The 26,305-nt window shown below is 49.2% G+C and overlaps 1 protein-coding gene across 1 annotated transcript in view; it reads left to right on the forward strand.

The window, feature by feature from the left end:
• Window positions 1–468: 468 nt before the first annotated feature.
• The window catches only part of LOC118794532 (Na(+)/H(+) exchange regulatory cofactor NHE-RF2), a 33,950-nt gene continuing 8,113 nt past the window's right edge, over window positions 469–26,305 (forward strand). The window contains exons 1-2 of the mRNA XM_036552789.1: window positions 469–963; window positions 2,839–3,099. Coding sequence (XP_036408682.1) covers window positions 757–963; window positions 2,839–3,099 — 468 coding nt within the window. The 5' untranslated portion in view covers window positions 469–756. The remainder of the gene's footprint in view (window positions 964–2,838; window positions 3,100–26,305) is intronic.

Below are 26,305 nucleotides of genomic sequence, written 5' to 3' on the forward strand. Positions count from 1 at the left end.
GGAAATGCATCAGGCTTATTACAGCACGAACACTCCGATCCGAACAACCCCACGCGCGTTAAATGCGTTTCCTTGATTGAGCAGCTCAGCGAAACCGCAGATAGGACGCCACGTTGATAGCGGGAGATAGTTTTAGGCGATTCTGTCTTTTCCAAAGGCGGTGCTGTTGCGCCGCGATGAGTGCAAGCGGTCTGTGTCATTTGCTCGAAACCTACTTGCGCTGTAATTGAATCCTAATTCCCCAACCGGTTGTTATGGATGGAGGTCGGGAGAGGAGGTAGAGCCTGTTGCTCTCTCCCCTTCGCAGAGTGCGGTACGGGATCCGCTTGCTCTGCGCCCTGTTCTGCAAGACTACCGGAAAGACTCAACATCTTACGTCTCAGCAAAACTTTCCTGATCTATTTGTGGAGATTACAAAATCGTTCGGCTGCTGTGAGATAAAGTTTTACCTGTAGTGTCCGATGATTTCGTTTTCCAGTTCGGAGAGGATTGAGTTACACATAAAACAAACTTCATGTTTTCTGTTGGGATGTGTTGATATTGGAAGGCGAATTTGGGGTGTTTCTCATATTCTGTATTCATTAGATAAAACAGGAAAAGTACATTTTTTGATCGGAAGTGTCAACGCGCAGTTGGAGGTGACTGCTGTTTTCGCTGGATGACAAACGCAATTCCTAGTATCGGTGCTTGGGATAACGACCAACGGGGATTTCTGAAAAAGCGACTCTCAAAAGTTAAGAAGGGAGAGGGTGGAAGATGGCAGGCGAGCTGAAACCTCGGCTTTGTGTTATGACAAAAGGAGAAAATGGATATGGGTTTCACTTGCACGGCGAGAAGGGTAAGAGCGGCCAGTACATTCGGAAAGTGGAGCCCGCGTCCCCGGCCGAAGCCTCGGGACTGCGCGCGGGGGATCGGGTCGTGGAAGTGAACGGCGAGAATGTGGAAAAAGAGACACATCACCAAGTGAGTAACATAACACTGCAATGCTTCCGCGGGGCTGCAATGCACCCCCGTGTTCACGTCCATCGGCGTGCGTTGCGCCACGGTGCCAAGTTCTCACTTTTGTTAAACTGAGGCGGAATGTTGGCCAGGCAGCATCTTTTCGGCTTCATCAACTTTTAATAAAAACTTTTTAACCTAATCCGAGATAGAATGGGTTTACGCTGCGCGTTTCACAATAGCTGCTGCAAGCCAATGGAGTTTTGTGATGACAGGACGAGCGCTGTACTTTAGAAGATAGCGCATATCATTGTGTATTTTGAACTAACGTAAACAATAGTGGGACACTCTCCCAGCCTGCGCTGCTCGATGTTATGGAGCCCGTTTTACAGCGAATGTCAATTTTAGCTTATTATCGTGACATCTACGCCCACACTTTAATTACCGTGTCAAGATAAACTGCTTTGTGGATAGGATTAAGAGCATGTTTACATTCTGCGGATGTAGCTTGGTCTGCACGCCATAGAATACGGTTCCAGAAGTATCTCACGGTAAACAGGCACACAAATCTGGTGCTGCTATTAGCGCGAGATTAAAGCACGGGAGGTCGCCCGAATTTATCAGAATGTTCGGTGAGATTTTTGCCAAGCGGTGTCAGTGATGACACGCAAAAAATTCATTGCACAGCAATGATTAGTTGATCTAAGGGGCACGTTGAATGGAGTGCACCATTGAGCTGAACTTTTGCACTCCGGACGGCAGTTTGTACGCATTACTGTTTTCGCTTTTTGATTTCATTCAGCAGATCTGGGTGGGCCATCTGAAACATAGAGCAAACTGCCCCGCTTCCTTTCAGTTATTAGGAGGCTGGTTTCGTTCTGACAGCTTTGGCCGGTGGACAGATTATGGCAAGAGGAGTGTGGGAGGCCCAGATAATGATTTTCCCAGTATAACAAACATTCAGATGGCCTGTGACCTCCGCCACATTGTTGATTACAGTTCCTTTAAGCCTCAATCAAAACACATTCTGTCATACAGAATGTTGAGGTACGTGACAGTAATTCGTTCCAGTGTTTAATATGTCTTGTTGTGCTGTCCTCTTTGCTAACTCCCTGTAAGCATGTAACAGACTGCTTGTTATCTCAACTGTGCACGGAAATGAGAATCAAACACATGCTGTCTGTATCTGTGCAGGGTGAGGTATGAACGAGGTATGAACACAGTTTCAAGATGGGCATGACAACAAACTTTCCGACTGAACAAACAGCATCTCTGATCTCTGAGCTACATTAAGATACTACACTACTAGTGAGAGCTCAGCTAGGGTGACCATACGTCCTCTTTTTCCCGGACATGTCCTCGTTTAGAGACGCATGTTTTAGGTCCCAAAACGAGGACATGTCGGGGAAAAAGAGGACGTATGGTCACCCTAGCTCAGCTAGTGGTTCAGATTAAGGCAAATTGTGGAACCTTCTGTGAAACATTGCCCCAGAGGTCCATGGGAATGTTTATGTTACTGCATCTCCTGGTAATGTGGTAGCGGTCTTGAATGCGATGACCCACACAACAGCTTCAGGTTGCACATCAGGTCAGGGGTCTCGGGGTCAGAGAGCCAACCCGGATACAGGAAGGTTCTAAGACCACCCGCTCCCCCCACCCCACCCAGGAGAATCAGTCCTTTGAGAATGGTACCCACTGTTACAGAGACACCTCAAGATGCTTCAAGCCTTGATAATCTACGAGTCTTCCTGACTGAAATGCCGTTTATCAGTTTGGGTTGACTTCCTTCAACAAGCATCAGCCTTTTGTTTTTAGCCGGGGTCTCCGGTGGTGTGACCTCACAGCCGCTCTCCCCTCTCCGCTCTCTCACTCTCGCTCTTCCTCTCGCTCATCCCCCAGGTCGTCCAGCGGATCAAGGCGGTGGAGCACCAGACGCGGCTGCTGGTGGTGGACCGTGACACGGACGAATACCTGCGCAGCCTGCGCCTCACCTGCACGGAGGAGATGGCCGTCTGCGGCGACGCCCCCCACCCGCCCGCCTCCCCGCCCGCCACCAAGCCCAGCAAGCGGGAGAATGGCTCTGTTTCCAAGCAACCGGTCACGCTGTCCCCCGAGGAGCCCAAGCCGAGCAAGAGGTCGCCCTCACGGGCTGGCAAGAAGGTACAGCCCCACCCCAATTCCCTGTCACAGTCACTGCTGTTCTGCAGTACGGCCACAGATACTCTATATTGAGACCAGATAGCTAGCTCTGTGTGCTTCAGTTAGGAGTTCTGTCTCTCCCAGTCTGGAGATGTAAGTCTTCTGATTTGCTGGCTCTTTTATGAGCATTCTTGAAGGGGCACAGCGTAAAACAGATTATCCGTAGCCACTGCAGCAACACCGATAAGGAAATATTGAGGGCAGAAGGAACACAGGAACCAAATATCTGATCATGGTGTGGAATATCTGTGGGACGGCTGCCCCACCTTGGTCCCTGAGGGCCGTGACAAGGCACAGATTTCCATACCTCTTTAAGTTCCCTCCTAAAGTCATCAGCTTGGAGAGTGTTGGGTCTGTTTCATCTCAGATTGTCCACATGATTGGCTGCTCTCAGCTGAACAGGGCCTGGCAGAATGGTCCAGCTAGTTCGGGTGTTGTCAGGTGTGTAATTGTTTAATTGGGTAAGCTGATTCTGAGGTGCAGGAAAACCTCTTGAGGGCCAGGACTGCTGTTTACAGTACATTTGAAAATACACATGTGGGACAGATAATGTACAAGTACATAGACTCTCATGTGTGCATTGGTGATGGAATACAAAGTGGTGTCAGAAGGCTCCCCCTTCTCCCTTCCCGGTTTGCTGTGTGTGATTTACCCCCACTGATCTACAATACTATGCTGGACAGAGGGGCCACAGTTTGGCCAATGAGCAGCCACAATGAGTCTCACCGGGCATGCTCATTACAGCCAGCTAGGACTGATTTCTGCTTAGCCATTTCATGGTCCGTTGGCAGACTTTACGCATATCCTATTCTTAACCGCGATGAGGAGGAGGACGCAAAGCAAAGCAGATAATCCTTAAGCGGTTCCGTAATGCTGGGGAATTAGCCAGTCAGCACGGAAACGATGGTTGACATGTGGAGTTTGTGTCAGACAGCAACCCTTGATCCTGTAAGTAAGCGGAGGTGAGGGTTCACTGGCCTCACAGACGCCAGTCTGGCCTGTGCCTGGCGCTGGGTACGTAAGACAGGTTAGCCCAGGTGAAAGCCCGGTAAACCGGGGATAATCTGGGAAGACAGCGCTTAGAGTCGATCTCACAGTTTCCCTGTGAGAGTCAGTCTGTCACCTGACCACTGAGTCTGTGTATGCAGAGCACAGAGACCCGATCTCACAGATTCTTACCGTGAACGGGGGCAATGGGGGCCACGTGCAGCCACTGCTTGGTGTTTTCAGCTAGGCTCCACTGCATGAATTTCGGGCATGAATTTTTGGGCTGTCAGAACTGATCCCAGCACAGTCATTTATCTGCCCGTGTACTAGCAGTGTGTACGCTTATGCATTTGCATTTTGTCACTTGGCAGATGCTCTTAACCAGCAAGACTCACAAAGAAAGGGAAGAAAGCACAACCTGTAAAGGTGAATGAAGGACGGTACATACAGGGACAGAGCTGACCGAATTCCAGCATGTGTCAGCCCCTTACATAGTACTGTGATAGCTAGTGTGTACATGCTTCCATATGTACGTGCAGTGTGTGTCTGTCCAAGGTCCTGGTGCTCTGAATGGCAGCAAGGACTGTGAAGAGACTGCAGTATATATATATATATATATATATATATATATCACAGATATCACATATATATGTCACAGATGTGTGACTGTTAACTCAACAGTTATATTATGCAAGTATGAATTTTAAGATATTTTAAGTGGAGAGGGTTATACGTGTCCCACTGTAAATTTAGGCAAGCTAGGATCGGATGTGTATTCTCAGAGCTTCATAGGCTAGTATTGTGTTTGTTTTTTTATCATATGATGCCCTCTTGGTAACTTTAGCCAAATAATTTCTACATCAATTATAACAAGCTCATTTGACAAGTGCTTTCATTCAGTGTTTGTGCTACTTGATTCTTCTCACTTTGCGCAGTATTAGCTTGCAGAATCCTTTGACAGGGCTTGATACCCCCCCTCGTAAGCCTGGCTGAATGTAATCTGGGGAAGTCTTACCTGCTGCTGCGCCCTCCTCTCACCTCAAAGGATGACGATCTCTGACGATGCGGAGCGCTTCAGAAAAGAGCTACGGGGAAACGGGTGTTTCCAGCTTGACGGCCGAGACTAATAGTGTCAGTGTCATAAGGACGATGCTGCCGCATCCATCATCTGCGGATAATGAAACCAAACGTTGAATTCTGCCAGCCCCACGTGTGCTGCAGTGCAGCGTCCCTCAGGGTCACCGAGTTATTGTTGCAGCATGTCGGGAAAATGTGGAGAGAGCGTGTACAGTTCGTTGTACATGCTCATCAGCGTTCAAAGTGCAGCTCCAGTGTCATAGGCGGAGTGTCGAAGCTGAAGAATGAGGTGTGTTTTCCCCTGAGCAGATATGTTGTATTGTCCTGAGATACGCTAAATGAGAAACGTTTCGGTTTTTGAGCAGATCCTATCTGGATCTATTTCACATCTGCCTTTCTGCAAGATGAGCGCTTTTCAACTTCTGTTTTCTGCATCGGTTTAACATGTGTTTTCGCTTATGCTCGTGTTACCAATACGTTTGCGCAGAGTTGAGGGCTGTTTCTACATCGATACTGACAGGGCCAATCAGTTTCACAGAGAGATGGTTTCTTTTTTTGCGTTCAGCTGTGATCACTTTGTGTGCCGTGTAGAGAAATCCCAGCTGCCTGGAGGTCAGGACATCTAGCTAAGCACAGGAAATGTTCTAGAGCTCTCTCCCTCCCTATCCTCTTGTTGTCTCTCTCCCTCTCTCTCTTTCTCTCTCCCTCCCTCTCTCTCCCTCTCTCTCTCTCTCTGTCTCTCTCTGTCTCTCCCTCCCTCTCTCTCCCTCTCTCTCTCTCTCTGTCTCTCTCTGTCTCTCTCTCCCCCTCCTCTCTCTCTCTCTCTCTCTCTCTCTGTCTCTCTCCCTCTCTCTGTCTCTCTGTGTCTCTCTCCCCCTCCTCTCTCTCTCTCTCTCTCTCTCTCTCTCTCTCACAGCAGGCTCATCAGTGCACAGCTGAATAGAAGCAGAACAAAAAAAAAAAAAAAAACAACACGAATGCAAAAACCCAAACCCCCTCCTCCAGAGTAGGGGAATGGCGACCAGCTTTGAAAAGCTGAACTCCCTCCTGCCAAAGAGTGTTAAAAACGCAAAGTAAAGGGGTTCTGTGGAAGAGAGGGCTCTAGGGACAAAGCTTGGAGGTCGGAGTGAGTCACACATTCAAACCCCCCCCCCCCCCCCCCCCCCCCCCACAAGCTCCTTCAGTAAACACCACATTGTGTCTACCCGTCAAGCTGAGGATATTGCGGTCTTATGCCGGGTTCTCATGGATGGTGGATAATCTATACGCCTATGAAAACTCTTTTCTGTGCCCATCACATCTGAAAGAGATTCACAAAATATGAAAAAAATGTCACTATTTTTTTAATTGTCCCAGTAACAGTGGACTGACAGGAATCTGTGTCTCTAGCATGTCTCTGGTGTGGTCCGTAGCTATAAAGAGTAAAGCTTAATGATTTGCTGGTGACCATCTGATTTTGACATGTTGGCATTTCAAGTTATGAGGCATAACTATGGATATAGTCAGTTAATAAATATCCATTTAATATAATGTGACCATAAACAACAACAATGATGATGAATATTATTGTTGAAGAAGTGATAACCACAACAGCAATAATAATAAAGAAATACCAAAAAAAAAACATGGCTTTAAAGAGTATGTGGCAGCAACTGATTGCCACTGCCCAGTAAAAGGAGGAGATATTGACCCCAGCAGGGTGATAGGCCATAACATCTCCATTGTCTCTTTATGAGACGATGCAGTGAAAGGCCATTTGCCTCCCCTCTCTTCCGCCTCGTAGCTCTTCCTACAGGAAACAGATAAACCTCACCGCAGCGAAGATCGCCCAGGAGGTCAAATCGGAGTCTGCGGTTTGGCCGTTTTGCGAGAAGGGAACGCAGGCTCTTCGTTCTGTAAAGGTCACGCGTAATAGCTGCTAACCACAGCCGAGACACCTGGAGGTGGAGTGGGAGTGGCCCATAGCAATATTACGTTACATTTATTTTCATTTCGGAGATGCTCTTATCCAGAGCGATTTACGTAGGTTACAGTTTCACGTTACCCAGTTGTTCAGCTGGATATTTACTGAGGCAGTATTGAATTAAGCACCTTGCCCGAGGGTACAGCAGCAGTGGCACAGCAGGGAATCAAACCTGCAAACATGTGGTAATGATTCAGTTACGAGCCCTGCTCCTTACCACTGCACCACACTTCTGCCGACAGCACGATTCATTATAATAGTCTTCATAATGAATTGTTAGTGTACAATCATTAATATCGGTGAAAAGTGGATTTCAGTTCAGCTTTGGTTGCTCATTTGGATCGCGGTGTGTGTTTTTATTGCCCTGTTTGTTTGTTGGCATCGCAGGTGCGAGTCGCGAAATGTGGATATGCAACGTGTGATAATTATTAACAGAGCCCCGCACCTGAGCTGTGAATGTCTCACACGTGGTGCGATTGCCAGTAGGATTGCCAGACTTGAAAAATGTGTGCCCTGCTAGTTCAGCTAAAGCAGAGAGTCACTCAGGCCCGCCTAATAATATCTATATACGTATATAGTTGTCATTTAGTAGACTCTTTTATCCAGAGCAACTAATATAGGTTACATTTTTTACGTGTTATCCATTTATACAGCTGGGTATTTACTCAGGCAATTGTGGGTTTAGTACCTTGCCCAAGGATACAGCAGCAGTGCCCCAGCGGGCAATCGAGGCAGAGAAGGAGCATGGTTACGAGCCATGCTCCATACCTCTATGCTGCACTGCCACCACTCTTGCTCATGCATGGAAAGCTAGCTGGTTAGCGATAAAAGAGGTCCGAGGCTCTGACTTAAAAGAGCCGGAGCTAGTGTGGCAGGAAGTGGGGCCCGGACAGAGGAACAGGGGTGGGGGGGGAGGTCGGGGGAGGGGCGTGAGGGGGGGGGCCTTGGCAGGGGAAGGGCAGCTGTAGTGGGAAGGCCGCGACCGTCCTTGATCGACTGGCCTGGCCTCAGCCATCTCGTCTCCTGAGCTTCCCAAAGCCCGGACCTCCCATGTGGAGCTGGGTAAGAGTGAGGAACAGGGCCTGCCACTGTCCTCCCACTGATGCCCCCCCCCCCTCCATTCGAGCTACTCGGTGCCAGCTCTCCTCACAAGTTTCCCTGGGTCTTGTCATTTATTCGCTGGGAGGAAAGTACGGCACACACTGGTGTCAGTCAATCACTTCAAGCAGATACAAGTGACAGGGGGCAGCAGTAATCAGTAATCAGGAGCCAGTCAAACTGCATTCAGTTTCAAAAAAAAAAAAGTTTAAAAATGCTTGTCTGTGGGGGGGCAGGCGAGACAAGAGGGAGGGCAGTGGGGTGCAAGGTTGCTTTTTTATGTAAAATCGCATACACTGAGCGTTGCCAAGGCAGCCAGACTCCTAGGGTTACCTTAAATTCCAACACTTCCTGTCCTGAAGGAATTCAAGAGCAAAGTCACCAGACTGGAGGCTCGTGTTCAGGGCTCATGAATATGGCAGGGCCCCGCGGCTCCACGGGAGACTGTTATGGGCCTTAATTGCTAACACATTGTGCTAATAAAGCTCTCCAGTGATGGAGCTCTGTGTGTGTGTGTGTCTGTGTGTCTGTGTGTGCATGTGTGTGTGTGTATGTGTATGTGTGTGTGTGTGTGTATGTGTGTGTGTGTGTGTCTGTGTGTGTGTGTGTGTGTGTGTGTGTGCTTGTGTGTGTGTGTGTGTGTCTGTGTGTGTCTGTGTGTGCATGCATGTGTGTGTGTGTGTATGTGTGTGTGCTTGTGTGTGTGTGTGTATGTGTGTGTGCTTGTGTGTGTATGGGCATGCACGTGTGTCTGTATGTGTGTGTGTGTCTGTGTGTGCGTGCATGTGTGTGCGTGCATGTGTGTGTGTGCTTGTGTGTGTGTCTGTGTGTGTCTGTGTGTGCGTGCATGTGTGTGTGTGTATGTCTGTGTGTGTCTGCACTCATCAGTCTATGGGAATTCATGACCCTTTTCTGACTCCTCTCTAACCCCCTGTTCCTCCATCTGCTGTTTCTATCTCCCCTAATGGTGTTTTGTCAATTGATTTGCGACACTAACCCCCCCCCCCCCCCACCCCTCCCAAAAAAAAGCAAATTGAGCTTTGTTCATCAGTGAAGGCTGCAGAGCTGATAAAGATGACTCCTTGCACATGGCTTGCTGTTGAGATCGGTACTGTAATTGTCTCTGACAGCCTGTTTTGCAGCTATAATAAAAACACTTTAAGAGGAGGCTGAGGCGTGGGGGTGTGGCTTATGTAAGACACCCCAGCACCGCAGGAAATTACTGAATGCAACACCATCCACCCAAGAATGGCTGTTTCCTGAGGGGATATTTTTAGAGGAATGAACAGAGGGCAAGGGGGCCGCATCTGTTAGCTCCTCAGCTGTGATTTTGTCGACGTCTCTGTCAGTGGCGAGGGCGCTGAAGATCCTCTCTGTCTTCGTGAGTTTCATTCTTTCGGCCATGGCGGTTCTGCACAGGTGGTTTTGATCACAGCAACCAAAATCCGAACTCTAAATGCAGCCCCAGGCCCCATCAAACTCCTCCCCTGCGACCTGCTCACTGTCCCAGCATCCCCCTGCACCGGCACAGTGTCCCACGTCACGATGTTACAGCGTTTCTGTAACGTTACAGACTCATAGTGCCACTGAGTGCATAAGCTACATAGTGCCATTGGTCTGTCACTGTTACTCATCCAACTTGAATGGATGCACTTCTGCTCTTGTGATGCAAGTTGCTCTGGACAAGAGCGTCTGCGAAATGAACCCAATGTAATGTAAATGTAATGTTACAGTGGGATAAGACCATCTGCTAAGTGTAGTGTAATGCAAATGTAATGTTACAGTAGAATAAGAGCATCTGCTGAATGTAACGTAATGTAATGTAAATGCATTGTTAGAGTATGCGTTAGCTTCGCTCTGCCCCTCGGCTCCTGCTGCCTCACCCGACCGCGGCCTGCCCTCTCCGCCTGGCTGAATGAAGGGAGCCGTGTCTCTCCCGGAGAGGACAGTGGGGATTAACAGTGACTGCGGAGCTGGGAACGGTGTCACCTTTCCGTTCCCTCACACCTGAGGAGGGGACAGTCACGTGTCCCCCCTACGCCAGGCTCTGCTTGGGCTGGGCGTGGCCCAGGCTGCATTGTGACCGCGGCATGCGGCAGAGTGTTAAATATCACTTTCTCACAGCGCGGAGGAGCCGGGGGGGACAACAGGCCTGTTCTTTCACAGTGTAACGCCGTGCCTCTGGCTTAGGTGTGCTGTGCCACACTGTCTCCTCACCTGTGCTATCAACCTGTAGCCCCTAAGTTGCTTATCTTCAGCCCTGTGCTCTGGATCCTGCTGCCATGGTGGTACAGATCAAGCACAGGTATGTGTGTGTGTATGTGTGTGTGTGTGTGTGTGTGTGTGTGTGTGTGTGTGTGTGTGTGTGTGTGTATGTGTGTGTGTGTGTGTGTGTGTGTGTGTGTGTGTGTTACGCGGGGGGGGGGTGGAAGCAGGCCCTGCTCGTGTGACAATCCCTGCAGCACCCCAGATTCAATCAGCCTCTGATGTGCTTCCAAAAATTGTTTACGTCCTGTTCTTTGTCTAGTTTAATAGTAGGTCTTTGTGTTTTAAATTGAATGGGGGGAGGCATGACCAACCTAATTAGGACATCCTCTAAAGAGCGGGTGTGAACTGAAGGCCAAGCCCCCCTGCCTCCCCAACCTCCCAACCCCACTTTTCAAATCAATCCATGGGGTGTTGTTCACATGGAAACCAACCCAGACAGACAAGCTTTTCTTTGCAGGTGAGGCTTCATGGTGTTGCAGTTCATATCCCGGTTATGCACTATGCTTCGTTAGCTCCAGAAATATCAAGTACCGCAGTCTGCACCCCCCTCCCAATTTCAGCACCCCCCCCTCCACTCCCAACAGTTGGCAAGCTGATGTTCCATAAAACCGCACAGCATTTCAGGTCTGTAATAAGTGCCCTGACAACTTCAGCCTCTGTAATATCAACTTTGCTGAAGAGCGCGGTGTTGGGGAGTTTTCCAATCTCCGGTTCCGAAAGGGAGGGGGAAAAAAAAAACAACGCATTGCTGAAAAAGCTAAAAAACGAAAAAGATGCCAGCAGCAGGTGGGGAGAGGAGGGACATGTGACGTGTGTCTGGCTGTGTCACTCTAGGCCTCACTGCAAAGGAGGCCTTCCTCAGCACCAGGGCTGCAGCCTCTGATTACCTCACAGGGTTCCGGAGTCATGCTTGTCTCACTCGTCTCACTCCCACAGCTCAGTAATGATCCAATCAGCTTGCCTCCTTTCACCTCCTTTTCTCCTGCGTCACTGTGTCTGTGTGTGTTTAGAATTGGGTGCACACTTGCAGACACACATTGGAATGCACGTAAATGGACACACACACACACACACACACACTTGCATGCATCCAGGCTCTGGCACGCAATCATATCTTCAAGATGCCAGGAAGCATGAAGCATGTTTCCAGACAGATGGATGCACTTGTAATGGGCCCTAGCATGTAATTCTTAGCAAGGCATGTGCAGCCAGAAGTTTGAGAAGGTGCATCAAAAAAAATCACTTCACTAGTTGTGGACAGCAGACCTTGATAAGAAAATTGAGAAAACACTTTTTTACAAATATAAAGCAGATTTTTCCTCCAGGACAAATGGTTATGTACGCACATGTGTACACACACACACACACACATACACACAGACACACACAACCACACACACAGCTGCATGCGCACACACACACACACACACACACACACACAAACAGCCACACACACACAGTGGCGCACACACACACAGTTGCACACAAACACACACACACATACACGTCTTAAACTGTTCTTTGGGGGCTCCTCTGTGGTTGGAGGGCATCTGTGGGAAAAGTACATCAAGGGAACATATTGTCCGGGTCAAGGGCGAGGTCATATTCATGCAAATAAATACTTTACGTGAAGTTCCAGCTCCTGGACACCAGAGTCAGAAAAGCAGAAATGAACGGTGCCCTTGGGTTGTATCAGAAGAGGAAGATAGGGCCAGGGTATGTTCAGACTCTGACTCCCAAGCACAGATCCTGAATCATTCCCAGCTTCTTTTTTTTTAACATATTTGTATAGGGATGTGTTTCGTTGAGGTTTGGGTCTTGTGGTTCAGGATCAGTTGTAAGGGAGAGAGAGTATGCAAATCAGAGGGTGAGTAACGCATCCACTAGATTTGCCAGCGTCATAAACAAGTGCCTTTAAAGAGACGGGCGCGGCTTTGATGGTGCGTGCCTGGCAGAGGAGGGCTGGGTTTTCGGGAATGGGTTCGTGTCGACACCCTCCCCTGCTGACTCTCTAGCTGTCCTCTCTCCCCATGTTCCCCCCACCCTCTGTCTGTAAAGTGCAGGGGAGAGCCCTGCTGGGTGACGAATTGTTTTTATGCTCTGTGGGCTGCTTTATTTTGTTGGGGGTTGGGGGGATGGGGGGTGGTGTTGGACATATGCAACACACATGACGATCTGCGTTGCAGGCCCTGTGTCTGCCCCGGTCGCATACGAGAGTTCACCAAAGGGCAAAAGATCCTGTCAGCATTTGTACCAAAGGCCAGAAACTGGGAGATCTGTGTAGCAGTGTAGTATAGTGGTAAGGAGCAGGGCTCATAACCAGAAGGTTGCTCAATTCCCTGCTGGGGCACTGCCGCTGTACCCTTGAGCAAGGTGCTTACCCCAGTTGCCTCAATAAATGGATAACATGTAAGTCGTTCTGCAAAACAGCGTCTGCTGAATGACATTAATGTAATGTAATGTAATGTGTTAGCCATGCGCAGCTAGCATGAGTGATTACACCAGATTCATTTTCGGTGATGACTGCCAGTTTCCTACAAAAAAACCCCAGCTCATTCCGTGAATGCTGTGAAATGAAAACAATGTTGCCCCCATGGTGTCCCCCCCAGCTCAGTGCCAGCTGTGTGGTGTCCAGATGCCTCCGCTGTGTGAACCCCCCCCCATCCCCCCCAGGGACAGCCTGTACGGGAATGCCTCTGTGTTAAAATTCACGTCGGGTTCGAAACGAAACATTACATTCTTTACATTGCATTACTGTCATTTAGCAGATGCTCTTATCCAGAGTGACTTACATGCATGTAAGTCATACTTGCATATAGTTTTATCCATTCATAAGGCTGGATTTTTACGGAGGCAGTTCTGGGTTAAGTAGCTTACCCAAGGGTACAGCACCAGTGCCCTAGCGGGGAATCAAATCAGCAACCACAACCAGAAATCGGGCGCTCAACCCTGAAACCCCTGGGTAGGTGTTTGATCATAATCCTTGGGGTTCAGCTTCGAATGATTTGCTTGTCAAATACCATTTGCCCTTTAAGAGGGTATGTGTGTATGTGTGTGTTTGAGTGGAGTGGAATTTTGGCTTGGCTGAGCGTGTGAAAACAGGCATGTGTGTTCCCCCTAAAGAAGGGAGGAGAGAAGGACCAGCCGTGGGAGAAACTCTGTTATTGTTTGAGGGACAGGGGGGACGGGGGGGACGGGGGGTTCTTGCTCATGATTTTACACCATGACAAAAAGGCATGTGTTAGCCTGGGCCTTGGCTGCTGTGCATTCTAGCAGCTTGGTATGACTGCCTTCCAGACCATCCATGTCCAATCACAGCAGGTTCTAGGGTGCTCCCAGTGGTGCATGCTGGGAAGTCACCTGTTCATTGACACTCACCAACTTAGAGGTGTGATGATTTGAGGACCCCAGTAGGGTGCAGCCTTGGGCAGTGCTGTGTGTGTCTCGGGAAGGGATGGGGGGGGGGTTTCTGGGGTCCTGCCACAGGTCGGGCTCTGACAAGTAGCGCTGTTTCTCAAACCAGCCCTGGTACAAGGGTTCGATCTCCCGGACATGTGACACGGGGGCCGATACCTTGGAAACAAACACAGCATTTATCAAAATCCTGCTGATGTAGTAGCTGAGGCTAAAAATGTTTTAACTGTGTCCAGGGAGCCGCCTTCTCTGACCACGTGTGCCTTTGCGACAGTAAAAGGTGTGTGCTGTTCAGGAGGAGCTCTGGGGCAGCCAGTAGGGGCTGCTCTGCTTTTTTGGCAGCAGAGGGAGGGGTGGACGTCTGAGACAGTAGGTGGGTTCTGGGCCTGTTATTGGGGCTTCAGTCCTGGTTCTGTTAGTGGGCCTTGAGTCCTATGTCTGTTAGAAGGACCTGGGGCCTTGGTATGTTAGTGGAGCTCAGGCCCTGGGATGTTGTTGCTCCACGAGAAACATGATCAGATCTGTAATGCAGCAGGACCAAGTTTACTGTCTCAGAATGCAAGCCCTCAGCACCCCCCCCCCCCCAGCACCCACATCCCTTACCCCATGGGGTGCATTACCTGCACCCAACACCCACCTCCCGCAGACCCCCTCAATCCACACCCCACACCCCTCACCCACGTGGCATCTTACACCCAAACCATATACCCACCATCCACAGCCACCCGCCACGGAGCTGCAGGGGCCCCGCACCTTGCACGGTTCTCCATCTTAGTGTATCCGTGGTGCTGTTAAACTCGGTCGTCCCCGGTGCCTCCATCAGCTGTAATGGGGTTAAGAGATCAGCCTCAGACCGGCCATCTCCGGGTCACTGGGTGAGCGGATTCAGGCTGCGGGGATTACAGCCAATGCAGTGTGTGCAGTGGGGAGAGAGCCGCGCGCTCAGATGTGCATAAATTCCACACTCAGCCTGTTAACATGGAGGTGTTATGCTAAACCTGTGGGGTAAAGTTGTTTGTACACATGCATACACATGCATACAATCCGTGGGCTGTAATGCAGTGTGGGTGACCACACCTGACATTAGGGAATGTTTCAAATGATTTGATGTCATGCACTTAATCCAACTGTAAAATCGACAGAACAGCTGTACAATACAACATAATGCAATGAAGTCAATACAGCAAAAATGCTGTTTGAAAATATGTTTAATTTGCACTGAAACGAGTGTGGAAAATGTGCTGTTGTGCTGAAAAGATCCTGGTGGATCAGTATTTTGTGAAGGATTACATATTGTTTCAGTTAATAGACAATACAGAGCTGGACATTGTGCAGTGCTCACACACCAGTTGTGCTGTGTAGAATTTAAATTGAAGGAAAAATTGTACTGTTGAGCAATTACCAGTTAGACGTTCTTGGTAAACTGTCCGCTCGGAGCGAGGTTGTTTACCTCCAGTGGTGAATGTGGCACATCTTCCCTCTCTCTCTTTCTTCCTCTCTCTCACCCATTCTCTTTTTTCTCTCATTCTCTCTCATTCTCTTTCCCAGTTCTCAAATTCAAATTCAAACAAGCTTTAGTGGCATGACCACACTGATGTACAGCATTGCCAAAGCAATGTTCACATAAATTTGTCAACAAAATGATTATACAGCAATTATTTATAAATACACTCAGAAACACACACAAGAATACACATATATGTCCATTTCAAATTTTTAGAGCTTCTTGCAGATGCTTCCTGCCCAGTCTCTCTCGGGCTGTGGCACTCAGATACACACTCTCTCTCTCTCTCTCTCTCTCTCTCTCATTCACTTTCATCTCTGTCATTCTGTGTCATTCAAATTCAAATTAAAATTTGTGTAAGTATTGCCAAAGCACATAACATGCATATAGAGTCTCTCTTTCTCTCCCATTTATTCTCTCTTTTTCTCTCTCTTATTCACATGCATGTATATATACATACATACATACATACATACATACACACATACATACGTATACACACATATGTAGTCTTATATGCATCTATACACATTTACATTGAAAAGGAAGGAACAGGAAGGAAAGAAACTATTCTCTCTCTCTCTCTCTTTCTCTCTCTCTCTCTCTCTGCACCGCCATCACTGCACTTGCTGTATGAAGTGATCATGTTCCCCGGCGGGGGAGTGGCAGTGTGCTCATCTTATACAATGCACGGATGTGGTTCTTACATAAAGCCCCCCCACCCCCCCTTCCCCATACACACCCCCTCAAGCCATATCATGGAGGGGTCTGAATTTTTTCTCACTTTCCCTGAGCACTTCCCCACAAAATGGTGCCAAGTGGTGTGTCCCAGCTGAGCATTAGGAGCTTTTGCCTGCCCTCAATTGCTCCCTCCCCTGTCTACCCCCAAGCCCGAAAGACGTCAGCGACGAGCGGGGGGGGGGGGTCTCTGTCCTGCACTGATAATGTGGGAGTGGAAGTGTTTGCCCCCAGTCTGACGCAGACCAACTGGCAGAAGCCTATACCGATCACTCAGGAAGATAGACAGATCAACTGACCCGAGGCCCTCCTGATTACTGACAGAGACAGACAGACAGAGACAGACAGGGCAGGGAGTTAGACAGAGAGACAGACAGGGCAGAGAGTTAGACAGAGAGACAGACAGGGCAGAGAGTTAGACAGAGAGACAGACAGACAGAGATGGACAGGGCAGAGAGTTAGACAGAGAGACAGACAGACAGAGCAGAGAGTTAGACAGAGAGACAGACAGGGCAGAGAGTTAGACAGAGAGACAGACAGAGACAGACAGGGCAGGGAGTTAGACAGAGAGACGCACAAACGGGGGAGCGAGAAATGGAGAGCCGCAGAGAGACGGAGAGAAAGATGGAGACAGAGGGAGAGGGAGTCTGTGCTTGTTTTGGAGAGCAAGTTACACTGCATTTGATGGAAAAAATGAGGAGAGGAAAAAAACGCTGATGTGCCATAGGCGCGTTTCTGGAACAGAGCCTGTTTTCAGTTAATCAGTATTTATATCACGAGCGTCTTTATGTTACCGATGCAGTAAGCGAAATGTCCTCCCACGTAACTAAACACTGTTGGCAGACTCAGGGTGATTTACCTAAAAACTGATACTATCGCTTTCCCCTTTTTATGTACCACGTTTAATGAGCGTGAAAACACGCCAAGGATAGTTCGGTGGAAAGTACGGGTGCTCCAACACTCCGGTAATCACCAGGCTTGTGGTGCTGCCTTGGAGTATGGCGTTTGCAAAAAAAAAAAACACTTTGAAAGCAAAATCTGTTGTGCTAGAGTACACAGGGAAAATATGATGTTTAAATCCCAAAACACAGAGAGGGACTGTTCTTTGAGTCACTGGAAGTCTGGGTTGTAGTCTTGAGGGACACAGCTCCCCCTCCTCAAAAAAGGGGCCCCTAAGAAAAGTTCTTCACCCTCCACTGAAGACAGACCTTTACAGGAGGGACTGCAGGAAGACCAGCAGTTAGTCATACATGTCTCCGTGCTAGTGGACGAGAGGGCAGAACCTCACTGTATGTATACACTGACCTCAATACGCTATAGATCAGTGGATGTGACAGATCTCTATGGTAGAGGAAAGCAGAGAGAGAAATCTAGAGTGTGATATGTTTCTATGGTAGTGGAGATGGGAAAATGACCTCCCATTGTATGTGGTGTCTCCCTATAGCAGTGAAAGAGGGTAGAAGTTTCTCGTTGTAGACATAGAGGGAAGACCTCCGATGGTATCCCATGGCATTTGAGATGGACAGGGCCTCCCAGTGTAAGAGATGTCACTGTATGGTATTTGAGATTGGCAGGATTTCTCACTCTATGGTATTTGAGATAGGCAGGTCCTCCGACATGAAGAGATGTCACTCTATGGTATTTGAAATTGGCAGGACTCCTCACTCTCTGTACTATCTCTATGGCATTTGAGATAGGCAGGTCCTCCAGGCCCTTGCCCCCGCTGCCTATGTTATCTCCCAGTCCGCCTCCCCTGAGTCAGCTCCTGAGGAAAGGGAGTGTCTGTCTTACCCGCTGCACAGAACTTTCACAGCACGCACAACTCCGTGGTTTGTACATCTCTCAGTCCCTTCAAGGGCACCAGAGTCTTCCGTCAGTCTGTCCCGCTTCGGGCAGGTCCTCACTGCTGCACACCTGAGGAAGCACAGCGATGTTTGGAGCTCTCTGGAGTTTGGAGTTCTTCACCCAGGTACCCCTAAAGTGGCGTCGAAGGGTGCGTTGCCTTCGGTACTTGCTGATTGGCTAGGGGTGTGTTTATTTTGGGTGTTGCTTGTGTTGCCAGCTGCATCGTGAAACCTCATCCCAGTTTGGTGTCATTTAGGAGGAACGCAGGTTTTTTATTGACGACTGTTTACCGGAGAGCACGGAGCATGAGGGCAGTGGGTATTTTGATGGTTAACAGTAGTTGATCAGCACCCTCCCAGGTGGAGGGACAGACTGAGAGCTCAGGATCTAAGTAAGGACATTTGGATCTGCTGGACTAAAGCTGGTTGGTCAATCTGAGAGTCTTAGCACTGTGCGATGTTTGTTTCTGACTTCTGCTGGACTGGCAGGTTTTCTCTCTCTCTCTCTCTCTCTCTCTCTCTCTCTCTCTCTCTCTCATCATCATCTCTTGATCTGGATTTGGAGTGGTGCCCTGGAAAGTCAACAGAGCAGAAGCTGATTAATTAGTTGTTTTGATTGTTGTCACAGCGAGCGTTTGCAGCGGGCCGACAGCTTGTCTCCAGGCTCAGGGGGACTTTCCCAGACGAAAAGCTGAAAAGGACAGTGTGGAGCTGGCTGAGATATGTGGCTAACGTGGCCTGATCGGTCTGTGCAGCCTGTTGTGCCCCCAGGATTTAACAGTTTTATATGACTCTCTGGTTGTGTTTATGTCCTAAATAACAATTTGCTCCTTGTGTAGCCTACTCCCATTCAAACATGAGGATAGTGATTGTATTGATATGCTGATACTGTATCCGTAAAGTTTGTTTCATACCATATCTGTATATGACAGTGTAACCATTCAGGTATGTACAAATCTCTGTGTGTGCACACATTTGTGTTTAGAAGTTCATGTATGTGCTCACGGATAATTACTGTGTGTGTGTGTGTGTGTGTGAGTGTGTGCGTTTATGCTCATGTGAATGTGATTATGGATTTGTGTGTGTGTGTGTGTGTGTGTGCCTGTGTCTGTGCACAGTACATACCCATTTGTCCTGGAGGAAAAATCTGCTTTATATTTGTAAAAAATGTCTCTGGACTGGTAGGAATGATAAGAGGGGGCGTTGGGGTCAGAGTGTTTGCCGGAGGGCATCTGGAGTGGATGATCATGATGATTGAGCGCAGAGGCAGGGGTCAGTGCCTATCTTTCCTTTCTGCCAGCTTTCGGAGTTACACCCATGTCATTATTCAGTCTGAATAAGGGCTATCTGTCAAGCAAATTGATACCATAATAATAACAAGGCCAGCCTTGTTATTAAAGGTTAGCTTACTGTTTGTTATTTTCTTTCACACACTTTGTCTCTGTGGTGTGTGGAGCCCCTTATTCTCTACATTGATTTCAGAATTACTGAGTGTCAGACCAAATTCCTTCGTGCCACTTTGGAATGTCAGTCTCTGTTTGGAATTCCTCATAGTGGAAGATTCTTGGGCTTTACATACATCGCGATTAAAATTCTGTCCCTTCCCCTGAATGGTCTATCGTCAGAACTCACTGTAACCCCTTAACTCTTTACTTACCTCATTGCTTGCTTGGACTACTTAGCCAAGCCAGGAGGAAGTGTGGAGCGTGTAGTCTCGCTAGCGGTTAACGGACTGCGCTCCAGGGCTCTGTGGCAGCTGCTCTGGCTCAGAGAGGCAGCCCAGGCCCTCTGGCTGCGGGGTGATAAGCACTCTGCAGAAACATGGCTGTCTGCGGGGGTCTGAGTCTGGCTGATACCACAGGATGCCAGCGCAACATTGACGCAAAATCTAGTTCATCTCGTGCCACAGATCCGCCGAGAGCGTTTGAAGCAAGCAGTGGGTGCCAAGGGCGGCAGCTCTTCCTTCAGCTTTTATACTGGTGGATGATGAAGGAGTGGAGTGCAGAGAAATTATCATATGAACGGTTAATCAACTATAAGGATGAGAAGAACAATGAATGTTTTTCCTTCTTGGAACTCCTGAAAAAAGAAAGAAGCATCCTTTTTCTCTCTCTCTCATTCTCTGAGTTCACATCAGCTCAGTTTGACTTGATTTATTGCTGTGATATTGCCACATTTTAGCACAGTATATACCATCTCCCATCCCCCTCTCTCTACCTGACTCTCTTGTTTCTGCCTGTCTGTCTCTGTCTGTATTTCTGTGTCTCTCTGTATCTCTCTCTCTGTCTCTGCCTGTCCCAAATAGATCATGTGTGCACCGATATTTTGGCCGAAATCCAGGAGCTGATCTCCACATCCTTCTGAATTGTTTGGACAGTCTGCCCTTTTTGATGATGTCACGTGCTAGCCCCGCCCCTGGCAGGGTCCTCCTGGGACCCATAGCATACGTCTGACAGCTGAGAGGAACGGTTACCAGCTGCGTTCCAAACCGCAGCCCTGCCCTCAAAACACGATCAGGATGCCACTCTGCCTGACGTTTTCCTCAGCTTATTGAGAAGATGAAGAAGCGGGAAGCAGCGGTGAGAAGAAAGGCTACAAAAAGCACTCTTTTGGGACTCATTTCTGTGGCACAGCCGTGTTATGCACCACAACCGCGCAAAGGCAGCAAGCTATATGCTGTCAATATCCGCTCATACTTGAATTTATATTCACTGGCTGGTTTGGCGCAACATGCTAAGACCTTCGAACAAAAAAATCATCATGTTTTCACTGCTGTCACCAGCAACTTTCCTCCAGAGCAGATCGCCTCCACCTGATAGATCAGCGACTGACTGATGATGTTGAACATTATAGGCAATACATTGCCGTGGAGGAGGCAAGCGTGCAAGCATGCTGGTCCTCAGTGTCAAATTCAGATCAGTGGGCAGGTAACTAGATCAAGCCTTGTCAATTGGGAGCTCAGCTGGAGCAGAAACCGGCCTGCACAGTCGGTCCCCGGGGGACCAGATTGGGGGAACGCTGTCCCTCTGCCCACTAGTGTCCTTGGCGCAGTGCCAGGATACGAGCTGGGTGTGTTTTTACGCCCGTGCAGGGTCAGGATCGGGGGGGAAGGGAGAGCGGCACGTGTTTACGAGGTGAAGCTTCCTGTTTGGTCTCGCTTCTCCGTAGAGCACATCTGGAGTGTGAGGCCGGCGCTGTGAAGCTTTAATAACCGCGGCAACGAAATAACGAGTTCCTCCATGCCTTTCCCCAGCACCCCACAGCCAGCCTCTCCTCCTGCTGACCCACAGGCAGATAAGAGGTTCAGCTGTTCAGGTTCAGCTGAACTGGCCCATACTTGAGTGCCCCTCTTCACTCGGCCAGTGCCCCACTTCCTGTCCCTGTGCATCAGTGTCCTGAATCTGAGCGTGTCCCAAGTCTCTCTGCTAAAGCCCCTGTGTCCCCTCATCCCTCATTCCTCGTTCCGGGTGACATCTGTCTTAGCCTTCTCTTTCATTCCTCTCTCTCTCCCTCAACAGCTTCTCCTCTCTGGCCTCCTCTCACTCCCCTGATTTTACCATCTCCTCACCCATCTCTCTCACCCCTTTCTCCATCTGTCTGTCTCTCTTTCTCTCCCTCTCTCTGTCTGTCTCTGTCTCTCCTCTCTCTCTGTCTCTCACTCCTTTCTCTGTCTGTCTGTCTCTCTTTCTCTCCCCTCTCCCTCCACCCTCTCCCCCCTGTGTCTCTGCCCCTGTGTGTCAGCAGTGGGGCGCTTGCTGAAGGCAGCGCAGAACAGAAACTGCTCTCTGTTTGATGAGGGCACTTAGAGACTCTCTTTCCACTGACTCCACTCTGTGGGTAAGGTATTGGAGGCGGAGGAGCTCTTACTCTCTCCCCACACGATACAGCCCGCGAGCCGAACTGGAACTAAAGCTGTGCTGACAGGTTGAAGAGGAAGTCAATTAACAATATCGCCAAGAGAAAAATGTAATGAGAAATTACCAACAGAAAACGGTAAAGTGATCTCCCGCTGGGACCCGACTGGCTGCTGCCTCCAGCCGTGTTGAACGGCAGCTGGTGCGAGGCGTCATGTTTTCTGAGCCGGGACAGCGGCGTGCCTCAGAGCTGGGCTGACACACTTTTCCCAAACTCCGTGTTCCACTTAGAAACGGCGGTGCCCTGAAACAGGCCATGATTCCTGCACTCTCTCCTCTCTCAGGCCTGGTGACCGGATCAATGCAGTGTTCTGCACATCAGGCTTTTGTATTTTGTGTGTGTGCGTTGGAGCAATGGCACTTTGAATTTGAATTTTATCTGCATTTGGTTTTGCATGCGCCTCTAGTCAAAAAAATCCATCCCCCAGTAAGCACTGCTCTACTCTGCTGGAAAAGCTGACTTTACGCTGTGAGGGGAGGTGGGACACAATGGCGGTAGCAGGTGATTGGAGTAGAGCCTGGAGGCCCTTGCCCCTCTCTGATGTCACAATGCTGCTTTGTCACATAAGTGAGGAACACCATGACAAACGGAACCGGGTGTGCAGGTTCCGCTGCTGTCGTCATGCCGACAGTTCTGATTTGTTATGCAATGGAATGGCCAGGAGGAGGGTTTTTCCTGGGAAGGTACAGAACCGCAGCCGACTTCACAGTGTTTCACAGACAGTGTTTTATTGGCCGATGTGCTGTTACACAAGGGGAGGTGGCATTGTCGAGTAGTGGTTTAGCTGGGAATGAATTTCTCCCAAAATCACCCCATTGCACGGAAGGATAACATGCTAAAAATAATGCAGTTTAAAAATACAAGCTGGAATTGAAGCTAGAAATTGGTGTTCGCTAAGCAAATGAATAAAGAAACTAATATTAATAACAGTAATAATAATGAAATGCGTGTGCTGTGGTATGCAGAACAGGCCCACAGCACAAAAAAGTTTGGGAACCACATTCTAGGTAAAGAGATGGATTCACTCAGGCCTAAGACAGGTAGTAGGATATCTAACCTTTTCTAAAAGAAAGTTCTAGAGACCCTTAGACACGTGGTTCCCCTGGCTGGTTCACAGGGCACCCTCTGCAGGGCTGCCGGGGGGAGTGTGTGGGAGCCGTGGCAGTGAAAGGGTTAAAAGTGGGCATGATCCAGCGGCCCCGGGAGTCGGCATGAATAATTCAGTGGCGCTGATCTCGTTTCAGCAGGGCCCCGTGAACACAAACACAAACAGGCAGGCGTGTAGTGCCGTGCGGCGGTGTGGCGGGGAGGGGGAGCGCGATGCGGAGCAGGGGCCGCTGTGTGCAGAGTGGCAGAGGACAGGCCACACCGCGGGGGGGGGGGGGTGTACAGTGGTAATGTGTGGGGGGTTAGTGTGAGGGACAGAGAAGGGGATTGGGGGTGAGGTGTGTCAGTGTGGAGCGTTAGGTGTAGTGTGGGGGTCAGTGTAGGGTGGGATTTGGGGGTGTTGGGTGGACTGGTGGGTGGAGGGTGTGAAGTGGTAATGGGGGGGGTGTTGAGGTGTGGCAGTTGCGGGTTTAGTTTGGGGTGGGAGCGGGGCAAGGGGTGTCAGTGTAGAGTGGTAGTGTGTGGGGGGTATTAGTGTGTTGTGGGAGTGGTGGGTTTATTGGGGGGGCGGGGGTTGCAGGGATGTGAATTCAGCAGAGTGATGGGGGACGCAGACTGGTGGTCTCTGGTGATTTGAAGCATTTCAGGGTTTCTGCTTCTGTTTCAGTCTGCTAACTGACGCTGATGGATCACAGACACTTCTGCCAAAGTTTAGCGGGAGTTTAGGCAGAAATTCAGAATAGCTGACTTTAAAAAGCTCTCTCTCAGCAGCTGAATGCCTCCCTCCACACATCTTGAAGACTGGGCCTGCAAGCAAGACACTATTTTCCAAGGCCTTCTGTATAGTTGTCATCAGTTGCAAAGCTTCATAATTAAGTTTTTCTGACTTGGACAGAAGAAACTGCACAAATGTTTATTCTGTCATTCCACTTCACTACTAGCTAATTAGTGATCCAGAAAAAAATAAAGTTCAGATTAAATTGCAAGGAGAAAAATAAATAAACACATAGGCCCATGAGATTGTGTCATGTGCATTTCCTCTCCCAGGAGAAGTCTGCCCTCCATACAGAGACTAATTGGTTCAGTCATAGGACAAGTCTAGCCTACAGATGGTGGCTGTTACAGTCCTATGACACGTGTACCTTTCAGATTGTGATGCTTAAAGTCCTATGATGTGTGTCCCCTTTAGACTGTGGCAGTTACAGTCCTATGATGTGTATATCCTGCAGAATGTGGTGGTTACAGTCCTATCACATGTATAGTCTACCTTCAAGAATGTGGCAGTTAAAGCCCTATGACACAACTGTCTTACAGATTATGACTTGTCTACCATGCAGACTGACAGTAGGTCCTGTGACATGTATAGTCTATTCTAGAGACTGTGGCAGTTACAGTCCTACAACATGTCTATCTTACAGACTGTGGCAGTTACAGTCCTATAACATGTCTACTCTACAGACTGTGGTGGTTACAGTCCTGTGACATGCCTGCTCTCAGAGAGAGGGGTGGTTCGAGGGGCGGGGGGCAGGGGGTGTGAGGCCTGGGAAAACACAGATAGGCCTCAGGAAGCGGAGTGCGCTATCCACACGGCACCCTGCTTTTCCAGCCGCCTCGCTGTGCGGACGTTAGCGCAGAGGAAGTGGCTGCCCTTCTCCTTTTCACACAGCGGCGGCCGGAGCGCACGGCTGCGATGTTTTTACAGCGCCGGGCGGGAAGCGGCGCCGAGGCCGCCGTGACGTCACGGCCCACGGCGACGTCCGTCCAGTCAACTCCCACCCCCCCACCGACCCCCCACCCAGCCGGTCTGCTCACAGCCCACACCCAGCACAGTGACGAATGACCGCTTTTATTTATCAGGTCGGAGAAAAACAAAGGGAGAATGGGCTGTTCCCTGTCCATCTCTCTCTTTCCCCTCTTTTTCCTGGCATTATCCCAGCCGGGGATGCAGTGGGGGGGGTTGAAATGTTTGGAACGGAAACCTTTGAATCCATGTTTGTACCTCTGTGTCTGTGTCCGTCTGCGTGGTTATATGTATACTCATTGTATTTCTGCATAATATACCTATACAAGCATATGTGTCCGTGACTCTGCGGTGAATTACTCGGTGTAGTGCCTCTGTGTGGCGTTGGAGTCTGAGGATTTGAGGATTTTTTACCGGGAGCCACGTCTCCCGGTAAAAAGCTAAGACGTTTTGACCTTTGACCCCTGTGGTGTTGCTCACACGCTCAGCTCTGCGGGGGGGTGGGGGTGCACTCCTGGGTCAGAGCAGGCGACTTGGGGTACGGCACATCCCCGCAAGCGGGCAGCGGCAGCAGTGACCCATTCCAGCTTAGTTACAGTCCGCTGACAGGAACAAAAAACGGTTAAAGAGGCGGGGGGTGGGGGATGGATTGGCAGGGAAGACTGTCTCTTAGCTCTAATGTTTACCAGCTGCGCTGTATCTAATATTTATTTTTCATGCAAACCCTCCAACTTTCTTGGACAACCCGGGCCCCGGGACAGTTTCCAGGGTGCTTGTAGCTAAGTGACCGCCCAGGGAGTCCTCCTCCTTCCTGGCTGGATCCTCCTCTGTGCGCTGGGGGTGATACGGGCGCAGCGTATCTCAATCCTTTCATTGTGTTCTGCCCTGTCCCTCAGGGCAAACTGCCTGTGTTAATATTGGTTTAAGCAATTTTATGTATCAAATGAGCCCTATGCACATTTTTTGAATTTTTTTTTTTTTTCTTTTTTGCGTTTTGGCTGTCCATTTTGCTCTGTGTTTCAAGGTCCCGTTTTGGGGGCTGAGAGTGTGAGGTGTGATTCCGTGGTGCTCCCAGGACGCCCCGACAGTCCTGCTCTACGTCTCCTTTTTAATGCTCAGAAGGAGCAACTGTTCTGATTTATTCTTGATTTTATTCACCTTTCTCTAAGCTGAAAGGTTCACTAGTTCTTTTACAGTTTCTCTCTCAGTCTCATTTCCTGTCTGTCTGACACTCTCCCTCTCTGTCTCTCTCTCACTCTCTCCCTCCCTCTGTCTTTCTCTCCCTCTCTCTGTCTCCCTGTGTCTACCTCTCTTTATGTCTCTCTTTTCTGCTCTCTGTCATTGCCATGCTACATACGTACCTGCACACATAAAGATGATTTGTGCATAATTACATCAAAAACACACGCATACGCACACACAGTGGGATGTACACATACACACATACACATAAGCACGCGCACACAAACACACACACACACACAGTGGGATACAGTAGAAGGGGTTCACAT

The sequence above is a fragment of the Megalops cyprinoides genome, chromosome 19 (genome assembly GCF_013368585.1).
Source record: "Megalops cyprinoides isolate fMegCyp1 chromosome 19, fMegCyp1.pri, whole genome shotgun sequence".
NCBI lineage: Eukaryota > Metazoa > Chordata > Actinopteri > Elopiformes > Megalopidae > Megalops > Megalops cyprinoides.